At 35.8% G+C, this 22,782-nt stretch overlaps 2 protein-coding genes across 3 annotated transcripts in view; one reads left to right on the top strand and one right to left on the bottom strand.

Moving 5' to 3' along the window:
• The window catches only part of PRELID3B (PRELI domain containing 3B), a 61,282-nt gene that overhangs the window by 25,319 nt on the left and 13,181 nt on the right, over window positions 1-22,782 (bottom strand). The gene's annotated exons all lie outside the window — the stretch shown is intronic.
• On the top strand, window positions 694-21,333 carry ZNF831 (zinc finger protein 831). 2 transcript variants are annotated; one of them, XM_068700520.1, is made up of 7 exons: window positions 694-937; window positions 5,208-5,352; window positions 9,216-13,476; window positions 14,382-14,524; window positions 16,222-16,391; window positions 17,073-17,224; window positions 18,450-21,333. In XM_068700520.1, exons 3-7 carry the CDS (start codon window positions 9,247-9,249, stop codon window positions 19,302-19,304), a joined length of 5,550 nt encoding a protein of 1,849 aa, XP_068556621.1. In that variant the 5' UTR covers window positions 694-937; window positions 5,208-5,352; window positions 9,216-9,246; the 3' UTR covers window positions 19,305-21,333. The 2 variants fall into 2 exon arrangements, with proteins under 2 accessions (XP_068556621.1, XP_068556622.1); XM_068700521.1 differs by having other exon boundaries at window positions 5,312-5,352.

Here is a 22,782-nt window from a genome sequence, read left to right on the forward strand (position 1 = left end):
TCCCTTTGTCTCATTGCTGTTGGCCTCCTTTTAATCCAGTAGTTGCAACAAACATTCAGATTTGTTTTCTGACTGATTTGGATTTGGATCAGTAAGCCTGAAGCATTTTTGGAGTGCTGAACAAAAATGGGTTGCCAGAATTTCACTTTTATTCTTGGCTGTTTTGTGGAACATTCAAGGGAATAGTTGTGGCTTAAAATGTCCTGCCTGGCTAGTTGTGGAGTGGCTGCTATGTGTACAGTACCCTTCTGCTCGGTGCTACCAAGATATAGCATGCTCAAAAGCAGAAATATAGGCACGTTCTGAAGACTTCTACTGTGGAAATTTGGATGCCTTTTGGGATATGGGCTTCTAGGCTAATGAAAAGAATAGCAGCAAAAATGACAACAAAATGTTCACACTATATAAAACAAAATAACCTTCTTAAATACTCATTTTACCTTTAATATTTTAGAGGCCAAGGAGGAAACCTGACTGGATTACATCTATTAAGTTAATAAATAATATCAGTAATAATAACAATAAAAAGCAACTCAGAAAAAGATAAAAGAAAAAAGTAATAATTTTTCATTTGTGCCTGATGGGTTTGTGTTTTTTTTTTTTTTTAACTGTTTGCAAATCTTCAGTGTAATGGTTTGAAACCCAGTCGTGTCATTTCTTTACGCCCACACACAGAGCTGCAGTAGTGCAGACACTGTAGCAGGCAAACCATATTACCAGCATCGGCCATTAAAACTCTTCCCACACCAAGCGTGGGCTGACTTCGCCCCCTCCCTTCTTTGCACACACCCCACCACCCACCCTTCAATTTTCAAATGCTTAAAAAAAAAGAGAAGAGAAAGAGACTGAAAAAAGAAAACAGGATGCTTCTTTTGTTTCAACGCTATTCCAGAGAGACCTGAACCTCTCCACCTGCCTGTGAATTGGCCACCTAAAGGTTAGCAAGTGTTTTGTTATCATTTTATATAGATAGAGATATAATGAAATTCTAGATAGGAGGAGATAATTTTTTAAGTTATGATTGTTTTAATGTAATGGTTCTTTCACTTAGGAACGAGGAGGATTTTTTACTAAAACACAGAGTATTTTAGTACTGGCCCCACTTCTGTTTTTAAGAGGGCTTTAATCAGTAATTTTTCATAATTTAGTCCAACCTCCTAAACTTTAAAAGATGGATAAGGGTTATTATTTTTCTGTTAGAGCAACCTGTTGATTAGAGACTGCTGGCTGGAGGTTCTTAACTCTTTCCTAACCAGAGAAATTCACAGAAGCAAATTTGATGAAAGGACAAAAGAATGGAAATTCTTTGAGGTTTTCAGATTTTTTTAAGCACTAACATTCCTAGTTTTTTTCATTGTGAAACCACCAAAAGTGTTACAAAACCAACAGATGTGTTAGATTTTTTTTTTTTTTTTTTTTGAAAAAAGTGTACATTTGAAATAAAGATAAAATAAAGACATAATAAACTAGAAGCATTTCTTCTGAGTGGAGCTGGTAAGAGTAGAAGCACAAGGAGTAGAATAGGAAATATTCTCTGATACTCTGATACTAATTGCATGAAGAGATCAAAAGGGCCAAAGCAACACTTATGTACACACTAAAACTTTAGCTGACAATATTATTGATTTAAGCCTTTTGAACATTTTCATTTGTGGATATTCATGAAAAGGAGAATCAAAAAGACAGAAAGCTGTGTATTTAAAAATGATCAAAACATTCTATTCTAGAGTGAAGGAAAGGTGTTACAGGTCACATTCTCCTTAAAATGTTTTAATGCTGTTTTCTGGGATCAGGTTTACAAAAATAATACAATTTAGCTGACATAACGCAGTGGTAGAAGTAAAGTATCAAAAATATCTGTCCCCAGGGTATAGTACTGGACCTTCAAAGTTTGATAACTGTGATTTCTAGGTGCTTTGTACTTTTATAGGAGATAAAACAGGGTAAAATTTCAGGAACAATGACTTCTTAACAAATAGGAAGATTTCCCAAAGTCAGAATTTGATCAAGAAATATTAATGTTGAAAATTATAAGGGTTTCAGAAGATTAGGAAATCACACATTTCATCTCAATTCTGCCTGGAACTGAGGCTCTCAACTTTGTTAATAAGGTTATGAGCGGTCTGCACATTGCTGGGAGAACTTGCAGTCTGGTAAAATCAGATACATCCCTTAAGAACAAGTGAAAAGGTGAAGTCAGTACTTCTGTTATGAGACATTTCAAGGTATGAAGTCAAAATGAGAAAAGAGCAGAGGCAGAAATAGTTTTAAAGTAAGTAAAACAAGATTAACAGTCATTTCTGGGCTAATCGGGAAATGTATTGGTTCCATTTGCAAGTGTGAATTGAGGTTTAGAAAGCTCCAGAATTAGGGTAAACTCATAAAGATTTCTTTTCCATTAAACAAGTAGCATTTGAAGTACCTGTATAAAATTTATTTCTGGCTCTTTAGCTCACTGTTCTTGTATTTAAATGGAAGTTTTGTCTAGTCAATCATGGGAGTTCTTCATAAACACTGGCACCTTCTGGTAGCCATCAGTGGTAGTCTAGCAACTGGAAATGATAATTCCAGTATCTGTACCATATGCTGACAATAAGATACTGTGTACTGTGTGCTGTTTTCAGCATTATTGTCCACATAAATAAATACATAATAATAAAAAATAATAGCTAACAATCCTGTAAGATACTTTCTTTTCATTTAAGTGTGTAAAATATTTAAGAACATGTAGTTGATAGGATCTTTGAAATACATTAGTTTATCAGTATAGGTAGCATATTTGTTGTTACTTTCAGTTGATTACATCTTAGACTAAAATCCTGTGGGTATCTTTAAAAGATGCAGGGTTTTAGATGCCTGGGAAGGAGCTCTTCCACACATTCTTGGAACCTAGAAATACATGAGAATAGTATGTGGGTTTATCTCTTCAAATCCTGACTAAAACCTGAATTGAGTGTGAAGTGAGTTTGTTAGCACCACATCTCCCTGCTGTGCAGTACCTGACAGTAGGCTTATCTTTGCACATAGCTAAAATAGCTATTTTGCTATTGGCCAACCAAAGTTAATTGGGCTTCCCTGGTCAGGATAATGGTTTGAACTAAAATGAATATAAGCAATGTTGCACAGAGATTCCAGCTTAGGAGGTAACACCTAAAAATAGGTAGGTTAAAAAGAGAAAGCAAAATTAACTTAATTTCAAATAGAACTAATACAGTGCAATACTAGTCCTTACTATTAAATATACAGTTCAAATTGTAGCCATTACAGCAGTCTGTTCATCCATATACATGGGAATCATCACATTCTGAGGTGTCATTCTGATTCCAGATTCACTTATTTAAAATTCAGAAATTTCAGATCAAGCTTCAATAGTTTCTGCTAAGCCCTGAAACCTATGTGATAATGGCAAAATCCATTCAGATATCTGCTATAGTTGTAACTTGTTTTCTTTAATTATTGTTTCCTTTTAGCCTCTCGAGATAAGCAGTTTGCAAGTTTAGTATTTAGAATTTGATATGCTACTGAGCGTTCTAAATAATGAATTTTAAAAGTTTTTTATATGCTTTAGAGTTGTTACTAGTTCCAGCATATTGCTAGAATTATTAGTACTGTTTAAAATAAATGTTCTTTTAAAGTAAGTTCACCTTACCTTAAAATAATAACCAGTGTCATAGAAGAATAAAATATAATTGACTTCAGATATGTGATAAACCTGAAGAGACACTTATTTTGTTTATATAAAATGCCTATTTGTATCATTTGAGTCTGAGCAGTGTTCTTTTATGTGTGTCTTTTTGTCTCTGTTGGTTGACTGTAGCAGGCAATAATCCTCCAGATGATCTCACATGTGAGAATCCATTGCTTTAGGAAAGTATCTCCCAGTAGAACTGAAACTTGTTGCTGCATGCAGTTACTTTTTATCCATAGGGACAGAATGAGTCCGAGGATCAGAAGCACAAGTTGTAAAGCTGTTCACAGTGTCAAGTAGTTTTCTAGATTCACCAATTTTAAGTGTTTGCTGTGGTGTTACCTAGTACTGGGAGCATTTCAGTGCATGATAGAACAAAGCAGGATCTTAGGCATCAATAATGGGTCCTGTTAAGAGCTTTTTTTGATCCTGAATAACTAAATGACAGGCAAGAAAGATAGAAAGGATAAGAAGACAAATATTTCTCCACCTCCAGAATTAGAGGTATAATAAGGTCCAGAAAAGACGTAATAGTGATCCAAACAACAGGCAAAACTCTCTGAGACGAATAAAGCTATGTAAAATGAAAATCCATTTACACCTCCAGCATCAGTCTATTGACTGAATTACCAAAAAGAAAGAGCTTTCACTAAGTTGGATATTGGACAAACAATCATAAATATTACAGTTCAACCACTACCCAATTTAGGGTAGCAGATACAGGCTGCAGCTATTTGAATTGGGCAGATTGTTTTAAGTTGTAACCAGACTAAAGGCTCCATTTTCCAAAACACAGTTCCTAAGGAATTTTTACAGGCCAGATATGCTGATTTTGTAACATTGACAGGAGTAAATCTTGCATATTCTAGTTCAGTATTTACCCAGTCTAACAGCGGTGAAGGAAGTAGCCATCCCAATCCGTATTTTAAAAAGGCGTTTGCATGATGAACAGCTGTCCTCCTGCAGGCCACCCTGGCAGACCACTTTGTTTGAGGACTTTATGAAGTCAACCCACAAACAAAGCTTAAATTCTCAAAAGGATGTCCCATCCTGTTTTCCCTACAACTTTTCACAAGTTTTGAGAGGTATTTGAAGAATGATCTAAACACTTTCAATAGCCTTGAAGTATTTTGCCAGTTGGTTACTGCTTCCTACCGCACTGCAGGGCACCATTAGAAGATGCTGGGGGATAATACCCACACGGGATGAGCTCAGCATTTCATATACAGCAAGTGACTTGTCTCCTCCATTGTTTCCTTTTCTAACATATTTTAAGAGATATCTTTACTATAAGGTTACGAGCAAATTACCTTTAAGGGTATAAACAAAATATTTATGTTGTTTAACTACCACTGTGTTCATGTATTTCACTGAATAATGCAATTGAATGCAGTGTATGAAATGTCTATATTTCAAAGGCAGCTGATTCTGTTTATAGGTTCCTACGTGAATGAAGGATAAGAACAGATTGAAATGCTACTTCATTTTCTTTTGCTTCATCTCTTCCTGTTTTCTGAAGGTTGTTACTGTGAAACCAATGTAAAAAAAAAAAAATACTTCCTACTTCGAATCTGTTTCAAGTCTTTGTCCTCGTTTCTCTCTGCTTGCATGAACTATTGACAGAAATGAGACTTCTGCTGCTGAAATGCCTGGCTCAATAAAAGGTATGTAAGCTAAAATTATTTACAGACTAAAGAGGATTCATTTTCTATATAGTATTATATTTAAGGAAGGGATCACCAAAAGCTTTTAAAATACAAATATTTTAAGTACAATATAGTACATTATGTATGTTCAGAGTGATGAATAGCTGCTTCTGCATGGTTACAAAAATAAACTAACTCTATCATGCCTACAGACTATACTTGTAGATGAAGATAGGGAACTGAGCACTGGACTTAAGGACTATGATGCTCCTCTTAGTGGTGTATCAAAAGTTTATATAAAAGTGCTGGAAATAAGCAGTTACAAGTTCACTTAGTAATTTTATTAATAATGATGGGCAGTTGACATTGCCACACAGAAGACAAAAATCAAGAGATATCACAGAAGAGAATAATCAAGATTATTATAATAGAGCTGATAAAAAGAAGCAAATTTTCTAAAATATATTTGGAATTAAGAAGAGTACAGAAAGGGCTTACATTGGGCTTACATTGATTTTTTTCTACCAATTTATAGAATCAAACAAATTCTGCTATGCCGATCTGAAACTACTCCATTTTTTGACTTTGCAGTGTTCCACAGATCTACCTATGGTGCTTATCTGAAAGTATAATTCAAACTAGGGACAAAATAATTGCATTTAAATTGAATCTTGACCAGTTTTGATACCTTAAGAAACTAATTTTGAAAGTTTTGGACAGGCCAAAGCCTGCTCGTTGTTTTGTTTACTGGAAACATTTCCTTATCTAAGTAGGATCAAGTTTTTATATTAGTAGTTCAATGCTACAAGCTAGAGGTTGAGCTCAGACAGTCATGTAGGGGCTGCTCAGTACAGAGTGTGGGGGATAATCAACAAAGGAAATTTTTCTACTCTAAGCAGGAACTATCTAGAATTAGCCAAGGGGAAGATATATATAAACATATATATGTATATAAACAACAGATGTGAAAAATGTGATTTTATTTACCACAACAGAACACCAGCCACAGAACTTTCACTTAGGAAGAAAATATCTTCTGTTTGTTGTAGAAAGTAGCAAACTACCATAGCCAGTAGAAATATATTATTAAACTCTTAAAAGTATTTGGTAAGCACTTTGGTATTTTCCTTGTGTAACATTACAGAACATTGAAACAATTTTCAGAATCATACTGTTTGTTGGGGCCCAGAAATCTTAACAGTATAAGTGAAATTACACAGATATTCTGGTCCCTGGAACTACAGGATTCATATTAGAAACATCTGTCCACCACAAGTCCTACTAATTTACCGTCTGGCCTTGAAGTGCCCATCAACTGCTCATGCACAGGAGTGATCAAAAATTTCAAAGAGGGATCAAAAATTGTCACACAGGAGCAGGCTTATCAGGGTGGAAGTGTAAATTCCACATTTCTATGCTAATCCAGGGGAATGTGGGGAGCACAGATACTATGATCTGTTTTGTCTGATGTGGTTTATTTATTAGATGTTCTAGCTACATGGTATTCAGATTTCACTTTTCTTTGAGTTTTATCTCCCTAACATCCCTGGAAAAACTACTGCATTCTTTGGTTATGAGTGCCTCATGTCTTATTACTTGCTGCTGGTTTTATTAAGTACAGTTACAATTTATCTGCACTGTGATTTTGCTGCAAATATTAGACTTTATACAATGCCTTGTATTTCTTGTGTTTGTGTCATCATAGCTTCTACCTATCAGTCAAATTTACGGTGCCTAAGTTGGATATGAAGGTGACTACATAGCTTAAAAATCTAGAATGGGCTTGAAGCGTCTGTAACCTCTTTTTGCAAATCAGAGCACTCTACTTTTATCCTGTAGTGTTAACCACACTGCAGAATATGGATAATAACTTAATCCCTTTAATAAGTCATAATTCTTATAACATTATTTTATTAATATAGACAATACATATATGACAAAACTAGTTAAGTGATTGTTTGATGTGAAAATCTCAAAAGTGGACAAGGTAAGTCCACACTTGATAACTGATTTTGATTGACAAAATGCATGAGAAAGAAAAAAAAGACAGTTCTAGAAGGAAAAACAGAAAACACACCCCAGGGACTGCATTGCTGTTTTTTCCTACACTTTTTCAAATCTTGCAAAAAGCAAAGCAGACTGGAGAGAAATTGGAAGAAGCCTTGGCTGTGAAGCATGGGTTGGCAGCCAGTAACAGAACTTCCTGAAGTGGTGCAGAATTAGGAGGGTGTGCTAATAGGCACCAGGTGCTTGGTACACTGGCTTTCCACTGCTCAGTGAGACAAGTATTTACAGTTGCATTGCAAGCTACACGTAAGGATGACATAATCAGAGGGATTAAAGGCAATATCCTAATATGCAAAACCTTTTCATTTGCAAAGAAGAGATAACCAAGAGAGTTGCTTTACCTTCAGTTTCAATGATACATATATTTTATATGAAAAGTACCAGAATTCAGGCTGTTCATTAAGATGTTAATTAGATTTACTATTGAGCACATAACCAGTTGACCTTAATCTGTTCCACTTGATCATGAATACAAAGTTATTTTCCCATTTTTTCATGTGATGTGAGTGAAATGCTACCATTTTTAGCTATGAAGTAGTCAAAATTCTCTTGGATCTTCATCCAGTTTTATATCCATTTACCAGCTCTATCAACAGTAACTGAGGAATACTTAAAAACAATTTCACTGAGTTTGCCAATTCTCCTTGAGATGAATCATTTGCAAGCTTCTCACTAACTACATGCAACAGAGATTTTGCTTTGAATAATGGTAACATACTGTGTGTCATATGGCACTAGTCCAAATTTCAGAGAATATTTTTAATTTTTTTTTTTTTTTTTTTTTTTTTTTTTTTTTTTTTTACTGTTTTCCAGTAATGGTTAACTATTAGAAAGATCCAAGGAAGGTACCAAAACACTGCTACAGATTATACAGCAAGGCAACAAACTGCGGGTTTCACATTTAGCTACCAATGATGTTATTTTAAATGTCTTTTTTTGGAGACCGTTTGCACAAGAACAGCCTGTTACTCATAACAGCCACTAAATACATAGTTGTGAATATAGAAGAATAATAATTTGAATAAACATCCAAAGATCACTTTTTAATTTTCACCCGAGCTATAATTAGATGTTATGCTGATGTCTCTATCAGTTCTTCCAAAAACAATTTTCAACTAGCTTATTTTGCTAGTTTCCTAGCTTGTTTCTGAGAAGGAAAAAAAGTAAAAACAATTTTATTTCATAAAAATAAAATAAAATAAAAATTAGTCTGGACCAGCACCAACCCCGGGCAGACTTTCATGAGAATGGCTTCACTTAATCCAAAAACAATGACTATAAAATGTTTTCAGCTGGGATTCAAAACATCTAAATCTAAACAGTATACCACAGTATTACCTTCCATTAAACAAAATGAATTTGGGTTGCACAAAAGAATATGGGAATGGGAATACGGTTCCAGAAAATTAAAACGGCATTATTTATTTATTTTTTTGGGGTGGAGGTTGTAGCGAGACCTTACATTTGCTCAGATTTATTTCTAATATTTTGGGTACTTATTGTAGTTTTAAGTATATTCTTCAATGTTCTTCAAACTACACAGAACTTTTTAATTCCTAGCTAAGACATTAAAGATGAATCAATTTAATTGGAAAAAAAAATAATTATAGTCTGTATAATGCCTGTATATAAGGTTTGTTATATTTTTATTTGGTAAGATTCCCAGTTGAACAGTTGACTTATTTATATACACTAATAAAAAAGTGTTTATTTTATTTAGCTTATTATAGCTAAATATACTTACTATAGCTTATATTAGCTTAGTTTATTTTATTTGTTAAGAATCCTACTTGTTTGTTTCCCCTCCCCTACAGATACGTGAGTACATGGCAGACAACCTTTGAAATGGAGGCACAGAAGCATCCTGGTGTGACTGTTGCACTAGCAGATCAGCCACTTCCAACCTCTTCTCTTCAGCCTGCACAGGGTTCTTCAGCTCTCAGCCAAAACAGTGTGATTCCTCAACAGGAGCAAGCGCTGTCTCAACCTGTGTATCTAAAAACCCTCACTATACCCCTGTATCAACCTGTCCAGCCTGGATGCTTTCAGCCAAACAGTCAGTTAGTACCTGGCAGGCACTGTGTAAATCTAGACAGCAGTAGCATACCTTTAATCCTGAATCCACTTGTTCCTTCAGAAGGCACAGATCAGCCCCAGTCAGTTTTTCAGAAACAATTTGGGCAAACTCTAACGTTAAACATAGTAAGCACTTTACCAGTTTTATCATCACCAAATTCTTCTGTAAATGCATCTACTGGAAGCCCAGGAAAAACAAAAAATGCTGGGAAATATATCTGTAAACATTGTGGACGAGACTGTTTGAAGCCAAGTGTCCTTGAGAAACATATTCGCTCTCACACAGGAGAGAGACCCTTTCCATGCACCACTTGTGGTATTGCATTTAAAACTCAAAGCAATTTATACAAACACAGAAGAACGCAGACACATGTCAACAATACCAGACTACCCTCTGATTCTGACAACACTGGTGTATTGGAGCAAAATGAGAAAGTAACAGAGAGCACCACATCACAGCAAAGCAGCAAATTACATAGCAGCATCTGTGAAGACAAGGGGACGCAGATGAAAAAAGCGACTTTGGAGACCAGTGATATAACAGACACTAAGAAACTTAATGACCTTTCAGTGCCGGCAACAAGCAATTTATCACTTGCTTCAGAAAATCCAGAAAGAACTAATCAGTCCTTTAGTTCAAAGACTGAGCAGGGGGTTCCTGAAAAAGAACCTCAAGGTTTATCATCTCCAGTGGCTTTGCCAAATGGTCAGTGCCAGAGAAAGAAGATACAGGAGCAAATAAGTCCATCTGCCAATAGGCACATTCAGTTGCAAAGGCAGCAAGCAACCTCTTCAGAAAAACAGTGGGATTACAAGCCATTTGACTGCAAGCTAAAGAAGTGTGAGAGCACCGACTCAGGGTATCTGTCACGCTCTGATAGCACAGAACAACAGATGGCATCCTCCAGCCCGCTGCACAGTCTCTATGAACACAGCACTGAACTGGAAAATGAAACTGCCTTCAGCAGCTTAAGGTGCACTGCCGGAAGCAGTGCAAAGCTAGACTCAGCTGAGAAAGCTACAGCCTTGATGCTAGAGAAAAAGAGGCTGGAAGAACACATTTCAAAACTTATTTCTCATAACAAAATTGTGGTAGATGATACTCAGCTAGACAATGTTAGGCCCAGAAAAACCATCCTTTCTAAACAGGGGAGCATAGATCTGCCAATGCCTTACACATACAAAGACTCTTTCCATTTTGACATCAAAACTTTTGATGTGAATAGGAAAAAGAACCTTTCTCTTTGTTCTGCTAAATCTACCTTTGCACCCCTAGAAAAATGCAAGCCAATGTTTTTTCATTCGGTGCCCACCCAGTTCTCCACGACGATAGACGCTGTGCCTGTCACACGAAGCAACTCTTTGCCATTTGTGGAAGGCACAAGAATGGTACATGACAAAGCAGGCTGCTCAAAACCACTTTCTCTTACTAAGCAGTCTGTAACTGCAGGCACTGCTAGTTTGCTGCCTAGCAACAACCTCGTTGCAAATTCGGTGGATTTTCCTAATAGCCATCCTCGAGCTCTAGTCAGACAAACAGCAGTGGATGACTTGCCACTAAGTAACGCGGCTGATCCTCCTCCCTCGGAAGAGTTGCAAGCAAGTAAAAAGCCTGGGGCTGGAGAAGTAGTCAGCGCTAAAAATAAGAAAAACAATCAAAGGAAGCTGAAGATGTTCTCTCAAGAAAAATGGCAAATGTATGGAGATGAAACGTTTAAGAAAATCTACCAAAAAATGAAAAGCAGTCAAAATGCCAAGAAAATGAAACAACGGGGGAATAAGATTACAGATATTGCAGGCTTCACTCCTGATTCAAAGGAATCTATCAGCAGTACTGAAATTACTGAGGAAAGAGACGTCAGGAGCTCTCCAAGTGACAGTCTTTCCTCCCTCGTGACAACAGATTTAAACACTGTTAAATCAGAAACCTGTACTAATGGTAATCATACTCTACAGAATGTGTCCTCGGAGGAAACTGCAGACAGTTTAACTTATGTAATGGAGACATCACATTCAGTAACCGCTAGTGCACATGGTGTAATGAGCACAACTTCCCAAGATCTCAGTGGCAGTGAGACAGAGAAATGCACAGGTGGCAACAACACATCACTAGCTCCAAGCAGTTGTGAGCTCAGGCTGCAAAATACTCAGTGTCAACTGAACGCTAGCAGAATGAAGGATGACTGCTTGCCAGTACAGAGTAGCAAATGGGAGGAATTGAGTCCTGGGAAAGAATCCAGTACATTTGAATCTGATTATAAAAGCACTTCAAACAATTATGGAAACCAAAACAGGAATAAGGAAACTGGCCAGCATGCCCTGACGCCCCTGTGGGTCCACTGCAGCAACAACAACAGAGATACCCCGGGGAAATCCCAGAATTTGCCGTCAGAAAGAAAAAAGCTGAAAGTTGAAGTGGAGAAACAAGAAAACATTATTTCAAAGCCCTGTTCTGGTCCCAGTAGTGAGAACAACACAGTAAATGAAGTAGAGAGAATCTGTTGCACTATCACTCAATGTCTTTCCACAGTACCAGTGAAATTCTCCAGTAAAACAGAGGAGCAAAAAATAAGCATAGGAATTAATGAATCATCTGGAGGTGCTGAGAACGTGGAGTATATGAAAACAACCAGACTCCCCACAAAAGCTGTTAATTATAGTGGTTCTAACCTTCTTTCACATTCAGCAGTTATCTCAAAAACTTCATCTGTGGGATTTTTGGGGCCTGAATTAAGGGGAAGCGATTGCAATTCTTTAGCCTTGCACAATGCAACAGATAAAGATGTCAAAACATGTCTTGTGAAAACAGGAATACCACTTCTCAGTGACAACGCTGGCGATGCACCTTCCAAACTTCATCATCTGCAATCTGGTCAGTTAACTCGGGTCCCACAGAAAAATGCCTTTCCTCCAAAATATATCCTTAAATTGCCACAAGACAAAAAAGCCTCAGATCTGTCAATTCTCTTTAAGCCTGAACAGAAGATTACATCTGTGACAGACACCTTAACCAATCCACCCTGCTCTTCTGACAGTGGATCACTCTGTTCTCATTCTACTGATGTGCTTTGGTCCCCTGTAAAATTTGAAGTGAGACAAAAGGGCAGCAAAGGAGAGCTGAAATGGAATGTACATGCAAACTTGAAAACTCCAGTATTTTGCTCACCAGTCAATTCAGAAACAACAAATATTTTAACCACAGTAGGCAGCACATTTTATAAGCAGGAAATTAAGAGAGAAGCTTGGAAAAATAAGCAGAACAAAAATAAATTAAATTATCAAAGGCAAACAGAGGAGAAGTGGATAAGCATAACCACTTCTGCACAGACCCCAAAGAACAAAATATGCTTTACCTCTAAGTATTCAAGTGGTTTTTTCATATCAGCTGACATCAAAGAAGAAAATAAAGTTTTACATCACCTTTGCTCAGGAAGTGATGCTTCAATGACAGCATCAGGCCACAGGGGAACTTCTAGCAAGGACACAGAGCCAACATCCATAGGACAGGACACACGTGGAAGCCCAGGCATTCTTAAGGACATGTCACCAACACTGCAGGATATGGAGCATTCTCAGAGCTCAACAGAGAGCTCCACTTATTTTTGCCATTCCTTTGGCACATTTTATTGCCACACTCTCACCACTCACTGTAAAGAATTCCCAGCACTACCCAACAATAGCCTAACTTACTACTCTGCAAGTTTAACAGTATCAAGCACCAAGAGCACCTTCCCATCACTAAATGCTGAACCTCGGTTAACGTGGTGCTGTTTAACCAAAAGCCTTCCTCTGCCTGCTGAGCAGAAGGGAAATGCAGACTCTGCTTATTCCTCCATGCACACCTGTTACAAGGAATCTAGCAATGAATGCACACTCTCAACATATGATATTTCTATTTTCAAAATGAAAAATATTAACAAGACTGTGGCCTATGGCTTAACAAACAAGAATTTAAAAACACTGGTTTCATCCTTTTCTCAAGGACAACAGATTCAGGAGGTAGGATTATTAATCTTATTCCCTTTCTCAAAAGGGTGTAATTTGCTTGCAAAGATACTGTCATTTGAAAGATAAGAGCATTATCTAACAACAAGTTTACTGACATTTGCAGGTATCTGTGGATGCAGAATTTATAAGTTCTGTCTTTACAAGATAAGTCATATATTCATTTGGTGCATATACATACATAGATATACATATTTGTGTGAATATTTACTGAGAATTTCAGTAGGAATGTTGTCTAGGCAGAAGACTGAGCATGGTGGGGGGATGGAACTAGATGATCCTTGAGGTTCCTTCCAAGCCAAACCATTCTGTAACTCATTCTATGATTCTTAGTCTATAATTTCTATTTCTTATTTTGTTCCAGTAGGGGTATTTGTTATATTCTTTTGTAACAGCATTTCATAGTTTTCATTTTAAATTAATATCTGAATTAGAGTAGGACTTATAAGACAGTCAAGCTCAAGACTTTATTTTACTTGAAGTCAAAGACAGACTATATACTAGATGTCTCATTATGGAGATAAACTGAAATGTCAACAAAACCAAATCGCATTAATACATTATAAGTGTTTAAGGCTTGAAAGCTTTTCATTTTTAGGGAAATGAAGATAGACTAGTCTATCAAGATCCTAGAACAGCTCTGTAAGACTAAGCTTGTTTTTTATATAAGAATAAGAATGCAAAAGAACATGCACTAATTCTATATAGATAAACAAAAGTTTAGTTTATAAAATGAGATGGATAAAGTGATTAGAAAAACACAACACTGCTAGAAAAAGTAGTACCATTTAACTACTATGCTATTCAGTTCTATTTAACAGGAGCTCAGATTTCTAATATCCCAGTTAATGTAATTAACAATTTTCACATACTTTCAATGTTTTCAATATTCTCAACAGTTAAGCTCAGCAGCTGCTGGTGGTGCTTTCAAAAATACATCAGAGCAAAAGAAGAAAACAGCACTTTGCAAAAAGGAAAAAATTACAACAAATAAACGCAAGAGAAGCCACAAACAGAACAAAATTAAACTCCCCCCAAAATGGTAAGGAATATATTTTTCAGCTTCATTGGATATGGACATCATTTTGCTATTATAGGTGTAATAAAGTCCTCAGAAAATAGAAAGCCAGCCCCAAAGTTCAATCTTGTCAAAACTGGGAAAAATAATTCTCTTAGAAAGATCTATTCCCACAAGGCAGCAGTTTCACAAAGGTAAATTATCAAAGCATCAACATATTGTTGACTATCAGGAACAGACTTTTGCAAGCAGAACTGTTTCATATTACCAATGAAATATTACCATTCCATATTACCATACCATTTACAACGGAAAGATGATGACTGGTCAGTTGACTCTCATTATGATTTAGAAATTCATCTCTTCCAAAACTGTCAGCATTTCATTTTGTTTCAGGTGAATCAACATATTTCAATTTTTATTTCTGTTACAGTTAAAAGCAGCATGCAAGATCCTTTTAGCCGCAAATCTATATCCTAAACTTCTATTAAGCAGAGAACACAGAAGAATAAATATCAAGTTCTAACACAAAGTTAAAGTTAAAGCCAGCTGTAGTTTAAAGGATCATTCAGTTTAAATACAAAGCAGGATGAATATGAGCACAAAACTATCAAAGGCACATTGTATCAATCAGCACAGCTCCTCTGACTTTAATGGGAGTTCATATCAGTGTAAGATTTAGTCTCTAGTCTTTCAATAGTATGGGGCAGCAGAATGTCTGATGAATGGCTTCAATAAGAAACATATATTGCGTGCATGCATCCCTCTTATTTCATGACCAAAACCAGACAGGGCTGTCCCTTGAGGACAAATCAGTGTCAGTAACTTAATCACCATGTCTAGCTTGGCAAACAGCACTGCAATTCCAAATGATCATAAGAACAAAAATAGAACACTCAAGTCTATGTTACCCAAACAGTCCAGAGGCATTCTTCTGGGACTTCTTTTTCAACTTTATAAAAATTATCTTTCTTTTCTGATGATCTGAGAATTGATTCATTTGGCTATATCAATTAAGTACAGGGACTCAATTAAATACAGAGACCTGAAAGCCAGTCCGTATTGGTAGCTAACTCACCAAAGTATTAATCGTGAAATGTAACACATTTTTCGAATACACCAAACACCTAAACGTTTAAGATTTACTCACTGCTCTGTGTATAAAATGATTGATTCTATCAATATAAAAATGGGACCTTCCAATGAAATTTAGTCCCAGTCATTAAAACTAACTGAACTAAATAGTGTATAAAACAAAGAAGTTGGATTATTCATTGTGAGCTTTGTAAATAACTGAAATATGTTGCTCATTGGTAATGATGAATATGTCAAACACATGAAGCAAAATGAAAAAACAAAAAGTCAACAACCATGCAGTCTCAGGTGATTCTTGTATACATGTATTTCAAAAACTTCAAAAAAAAAGTATATTGTTTTAAAATTCCAGATATAGGAGAAAGGTTTCTGGATCTGTTATTCCTGAATCCGTTTCTCTTAACAAACCAAAGGTTTACTGAATCCTACTGAGAAAAAGTTTAATAAAATAATTGTGGATCTCTTGTCTAAAATCCAGATTTTTTGAGTTGACATAAAACAACATTTTCACAGTAGTAAAGTCCCAAATTCCCAGTAAATTTGCCTGATGCTGTGGTATTATTCTACCATGGCTGCTTTTAAATGACACATTTTTGTGTATTTTTTCAACGTCATTTGCATTGCAGGTACAGAGGAAGGCATGTACATGGATATGCTCAGCTGAAAATGAATCGACTAAGCAAGAGGCACTGTTTTCCAAACAGAACATGGGATGTTTTGAAAAAGGGCTATTCATCACAACCCTGTAAATTTAATCAGTATAAGAAGTGCCATTCCCTTCAAGCAAAAGTACAAGGTAAGTACTTTGAATATTTTGGAATGTATTGAATGTTTGGTTTTGAAAAGAATGAACATTAACAGTATCTCTGATATGTACCTGTTTTGCACTGAACTGCAAAAACACTTTTGTCTTTCAGTATGTTCTTCAAGTAAAAAGACAAACATCTCACACATGATTTTCATACATATCCTTACTTAAACAAATTTGACAATTAGGAGGGCATTTTAAAAAGAAACAACACAAAACAAACTTATATTAGAAGCCTAAACAGTTTAAGATAGATCTTTACAATTTCCTGAAACAAGATTGTGTGTTTGTTGTGTGATGCTTCGTGTATTGACGTGCTTTCTGTGGTTCAATCAACATATTCTGCCCCCTCATCCACAAACTTAAAGGAGTGGTAGTAATGCAAATGTTGTTTATTCTATGGCCATCTTTGAAGCAGAGACAATACCCTGTGTTTGTTTATAGAAGATCTAAATAGCTATTAATCTGCAAGACATTTTTTAGTGGTTGTTTAAAAAGACACATATACAGTAGCTGAGAAAACATATCAGGTGTAGAATAAAAATTTACAGAAAATAATAAATACATGACAATTAGTTCAGTGATATGATGAGAAATTTACTAAGCAAGTTCTAGCCTGTGGGGGAATAACAATAAAAGTAAAAGCTTCTTCAAACCTCTTTTTAATAGAAAATTACCTACACCAGCAAAAAGACTCATCTTGTTCCACCTCAGACAAGCCACTTTGCAGTAGGAAGAAAGAAGGAAAGAATACCTCAGGAATATTTTCCTATACTGAAAATCTAAACCACGCTAAGCAAAAAGACAAATTGGATAAAAAAGTAGGTATTGTACTCTATATGACTGTTTATTACAAGAAAAAATGATAGTGGCAAAACTTGAATTATATTCAGCAGTTTTAAACTTCAAGTTGAGAGTACTTTATCTATTCACAGATTTTGATTAAAAATGTGTTAAAGTTATTTTGGGGGGTTGAAATACAATGGAAACTTACTAATGTTAGAATTTGCTTTTTTAAAAAGAATGATTACATTTGCATGATTTGGAAAGTATATTTCTCTTGCTTGCTGTCTTGGTTGGCACTGCTGTTGGAGGTGCTGGTAGATGTAGCACAGAGGATGCTGAGATGGAGACAGTTAACTTGTCACTAGGAGGATGCTAATGGACACAGAACAGTGGGAAGAATGCGTATGAAACTTCACAACAGATCTTCTTTAGCCCTTTGTGGACGCCTGTGTGGCTATGGTTTTGACACTACCAATAGCTACATTAGCTTAGATGGGGGCCTTAGACGCCTGCACTGGCTGCAAACAATGCTGTTACATGCAGTGCTAGCATAGCTTCTGGGGAAAATATTCTACGCTTATCCTAACTGTTATACTTTTCCCTAGACTTGCCACAATTGAAGACAGAAGCTCCAGAACCAGACTGTTTTTATGTAGCATAAGCACTGGTGCCTGATGTAGCACAAGCACTTAGGAGCCTAACCCTTAAGACGTGTTTTATGAAATATTTTTATTTCCTACACATATCTCACCACCTCAGACATTGTATTTCTTGCAGACTCATCCCAAACCTTTCCCCCAACCTTGCATAAACATCTTTGCAATATGAATATTAAAATACCCTAATGAAAAGAACATCATCCTAGATAGCACATATGTAGCTTGAAATCTCTAATTCCCATTATCCATAAAATATTAGCAGGTTTTGTCACCTAACCAAGAAAAAAAAAAAAAAAGGAAAAAAATACATCCGTTACTACACCTCCTCGACATACTGGGAGAAAAAAAAAAAGTTTTCTCATCAAAAGAGGGATGAGTGACTTGGCCTGCAGTAATGGAAAACAGTAGTGCAAATATAATCACAGTTGTATAAATAAAGGTTGACATTATCCTTAATTACTCCGTTGATATGAGTTATAGCAGAGGTAAATGCTTTCTACTGACATAATTAATATTATTATTATTGCACTCTTTTAAAAGATAGTGTTGCTCTAGATTGAAATTTTTAAATGTAAACTTTTTTCTTCCCTAATTTCTACAGGACATTTCTGGGCAAATCAGGGAACACACAAGAAGAAACTTCTCATTTCAGAACATTATACCACCTCTGGAAGTATCTATGACAACTCATTCCTTTTCATCCATGGTTAATACAGCCATGCAGCAAGTCAGCAGTGCTGTGGAAATCTGCTGTTCAGTGACACAGCCACTTGTGCTTCAACAATCAGTTCCAGGGGAGTCAGAGACAAATGTTCAGGCTGACTCAATGGCGTCTTCTTTTTGGTCTCGTCCTTTTGACTTTAGAAATATAGGAACAGGTGAGCAATCTGATAGCACAAACTCAGAGGCTGCTGGTCCTCTTTCCTTACATCTAGAGGCAAGCCAGGAAAGTATATTAAAGGTGCAGTCAGAGAGTCAAAGATCTGGTACATCAGATCTGGTGATCCAGGCCTCAAGAAAGGAGAAATGTCCAGTTGAAGAAAATATATATTCATCTTCTATGGAAAACTCAGCTCCTAGTTCCCAACCTGGATGTTCTCGTTCATTAGGATCAAAAGCAGAGTTTCCTCCTGAGTCAGTCTCTACAGCTAAATTACCCAGTGTAGAACACACAGAACGGGAAAACTTTTCTCAAAAAGTCCTTCACCTTCATGGAACTTCTGACAAGAATGGAACCCCCCTGCAGTCAGAGAGCTATGGAAGGACACACAGAACAGCTACTTCTACTTTTAAAAAGCCCTCAGTAACTCTCAGGTCTCCCGAATTCAAGAATTACTCTGCAACACCTTCCAAGATATACAAAAAGAGAGGTTTAGAGATGATGAGGAAGCAAACCAGAGTTGAATATGATGACACTAGTAGTGATGATGAAGATAGGCTTGTTATAGAAATATAGACAGGCTGCTAATAAGATGTTTGTATGATGGCCCATTACAGAAGGAAATACTGTGGATGTTTGATCTGTATTTCTGAAGCACCTTAAGATCAGAAAAGCCATTCCTCGGTGCAACAGGCAGCATTCTTTTCTGAAGAGAGTCCTCTATTTCTACTTGGAACTTTTTTAAAGCTTATTTGAAACAAAAGGGGGAGCTGGCATCATTTATTTAAATGCAAACGGTAAACCTGCATAGGGGTTTCTAGCCTTGTTAACCTTCTTACCAGTCTTATATAATGCCCACAAGTGCCAGCTGCCAGAGGTTATATTATTAAAAGACAGCAGTGTATTTATGTAAATACACACAGTAACAGTAGCAGCAGCTTCCTCAATATATAAGCTAAGATTTCCTGGAAGGGTATGGGTGTATTCTCTCCTATATTCTCTTTTTCTGTAGTCACTGCCATTTGTACTGGGAGTGATAAACTGGCATTAAGGAGAAGATACACTGCCTAAACGTCTGTGGTAATGAATGAAAGAGTCTGCAAAAATGCTGATCTTTCTCCATGTTGCACAAATGTCAATGCTTCTTTGTGACAAATGACACAAGCACGCTTTGCTTTGTGTTTTGTGCCTTTTATGCCAATATCTACTCAAACATTCTTGATTTCTAGTTGGAGAATATGGATGTTAGCTATTAATATTTCCTTGTGGCATAACTTTTGACAAGGATCATCACGTTGTGCTCCAACCAATATAATCTGGCATGTTCTGTTTTTATTGTAATCTTAAATTTAAGTGCAATGATGTTATTTTATTGACAGTAAAGAAGCTATATGGCATAGCTCTCCTAGTTCTCTCTCTCTCTCTCTTTTTTTTTTTTTTTCTTTTAACAAAAAGTTTTGTGCTATCAACCCCCAAATTTACTGGTTTCTATGTGAATAAATTATTAGATAGTTTAAATTGGCCAAGCGTATTCACTTACTTGATTAAACTGATAAACATTAAAACTCTCCACTTCTACACTTGGGTTTTATGGATAAACTTACATGGAATATTTGGAATTGCTTTTACTTTATTTATGCACAGTTTAGCTTACATAGATCTTATAGGGAGATCTAGTATACTACAGGAGAACATAAATGTATATGTGAAAAACAATGCCAAAACAGCTAACAGATGTAAAATCAAGTGCTAAGTTCCATGCAATTTCTGTATTTTCAGCTGGCTTACAAATGTGACCATTCTTGAAACTGTCCATACGGAACTTCACAGTTAGCTGTGATTTATGTTTGTACATTTACTAATGTACAGAAAACAAAAATTGTGATCAAATCATTATACCAATTCCTACTTCTAACGTAAGGAAAAAAAAATGAAGTTAGGAAAAAATATCTACTCTTCAGAACAGAGGATGAGCTGTGAAAGGTATTTTTTCGTTTTTAGAAATGTTACCATATTGCTCCTTAACACAGAATTTTCAGTAGCATTACACAAATAATTGGTGTCAAGATTGTGAGGAAAAAATCCAGGAATATTAGTTGAAGATTTTCCTTTTCATGCTTTACTTGTCATTTACAAAGTGCTGAGATTTTACAACAATCGTATTAATACTATTCTGCTGGGTTGTGATCAGAATTTGCAGTTCAGAAATACAGTGAACCAGTCTGTTTTCTTACTACATTTTATGGTAAGCTTCTGTAAATTTCAGTTACATTTCTACATACAATGAGAGGATAAGATGAAGTAACAGCTTGCTTAACTTAGGAAGCCTTGTATTCAGAGGTCAGCAAGCATGGGGATATAGTTGAAGAATGAATGACACTGACCATGGTGGATTGCAAGGCCCTGTAAATCGTGTATTTTGTTGACTGAGAAACAGTACAAAAAAATACCAATTTGTTTAGGGTGGTACAGATGAATAAGAACGATATACTTGTAGATTGTTTTTATATTGTTAGATTTTTTCTTTATATTGTTAGATTTTTTCTTTATATTGTTAAATTATTTTATCTTAGTAAAAATAAAACATGAATCAAAATAACACCAATATTGCTGTAGTTATTAAGGTTTATTTCTAGAATCAACTGCAGAGATGGAAATTCAAGAATGTCACTGTTCTTAGAGGATATTCCGAGTGCTATAATGTCAATAGGCTTTCTGCTAGCACATATTTTCTAAGTGAGGAACACGGACATATTGTATGAGCTGCAAGTCTCCATTCCTGATCATTGGAAGAAGCTGTCAGCAGATTAGGGAAGGTTTACTAGAGAGCCTATACATAAAATCCAACATTGTTTTACAAAAATATCTTAATTACGTGTTGATAGTCTTAGTACAAGCACCAGTATTACAGTTCAAGCATTTTAACATTGAATTATTTTAGTCATAATTGTATTAATTTTCTTAATCTACCTCAAAACTTAGCAGGAGAACCAATGTGTTACTCAGAAAACTTCTCAGTGAGATAATTAACAAGAAAATTGTTAATATCGTCATTATTTGACAAGTTTCACTAGTCTGATATTACAGGGACAAGAAAGATCAAAGGAAAATGTGTCTAAATATTTCTTTCTCTGTTCAGTATTAGTGCTCCAAGACAAACTGGAGAGTTACTTAAGTGAATCCCCAGTACAAAGAATTTAAATATTGTGAGCTCAAAGAAGTACTCTACTATTACTCAAATTTGGGAGTAAAGAGGAAAAGAAAGGAAAGAGGAAGAGATGCTATCATAAAAACTTCAGAATGTCCCATGAAAACAGACAAAGTAGATAAAATCACTCAAGAATCTCTTCAACAAATACCGATATATATATATGTGTGTGTGTGTGATTTACAAGGAGAAAAAAACACTCACTCTGATTAACTTAAGAATGTCATGATTTGTTGTCTGTAAATTAGAATTCAAATAATAAATTAAAGGTGTAATCACCGTCTTTTTTATGTAACAAGCGGTGAAAGGCTCTTAAAATAATCCAAAAAGCTTAATGTAACACCAATGGGTATAAACCGAAAAAATAAACAAAAAAAACATGCTCAACATCCATGAAGGTAGTAATGGTAAACATACTATATATAAACTTTTAGAATGCAAAAAGTCTTGTTCAAATGGAATATATTCAGTTGGTTCAAATTTATAGGCTGAAAAATTGCACTGAACTAACAGGCTCCCATTACTTAAACATCCCATAAATAACAGAGGTGTGACAAGCCTTAGTTTATCCTATTTAACAGATTCTATGTATGACTGACAAGTTGCCATCCATCCCTGAATTTCATCTCAGCTACTATTTCTGCTTTAACCCAAACTAAAGATGAATGGAAAATGCTCTACTTTTCAAGAAGGAACACTACTTTTTATGAAGGCCCCAAAATAAATGGGAAAACAAAACAAAACAAAACAGGGAACCTAATGTAGAGGTTCCCATTTCAGAAAAGCACCAGCAAAGCTTCTAAATTATGAAGTCAGACCCAGTGAGATTCAAACCAGTGCTTGAAA

Source organism: Anas acuta, chromosome 16 (genome assembly GCF_963932015.1).
Source record: "Anas acuta chromosome 16, bAnaAcu1.1, whole genome shotgun sequence".
NCBI lineage: Eukaryota > Metazoa > Chordata > Aves > Anseriformes > Anatidae > Anas > Anas acuta.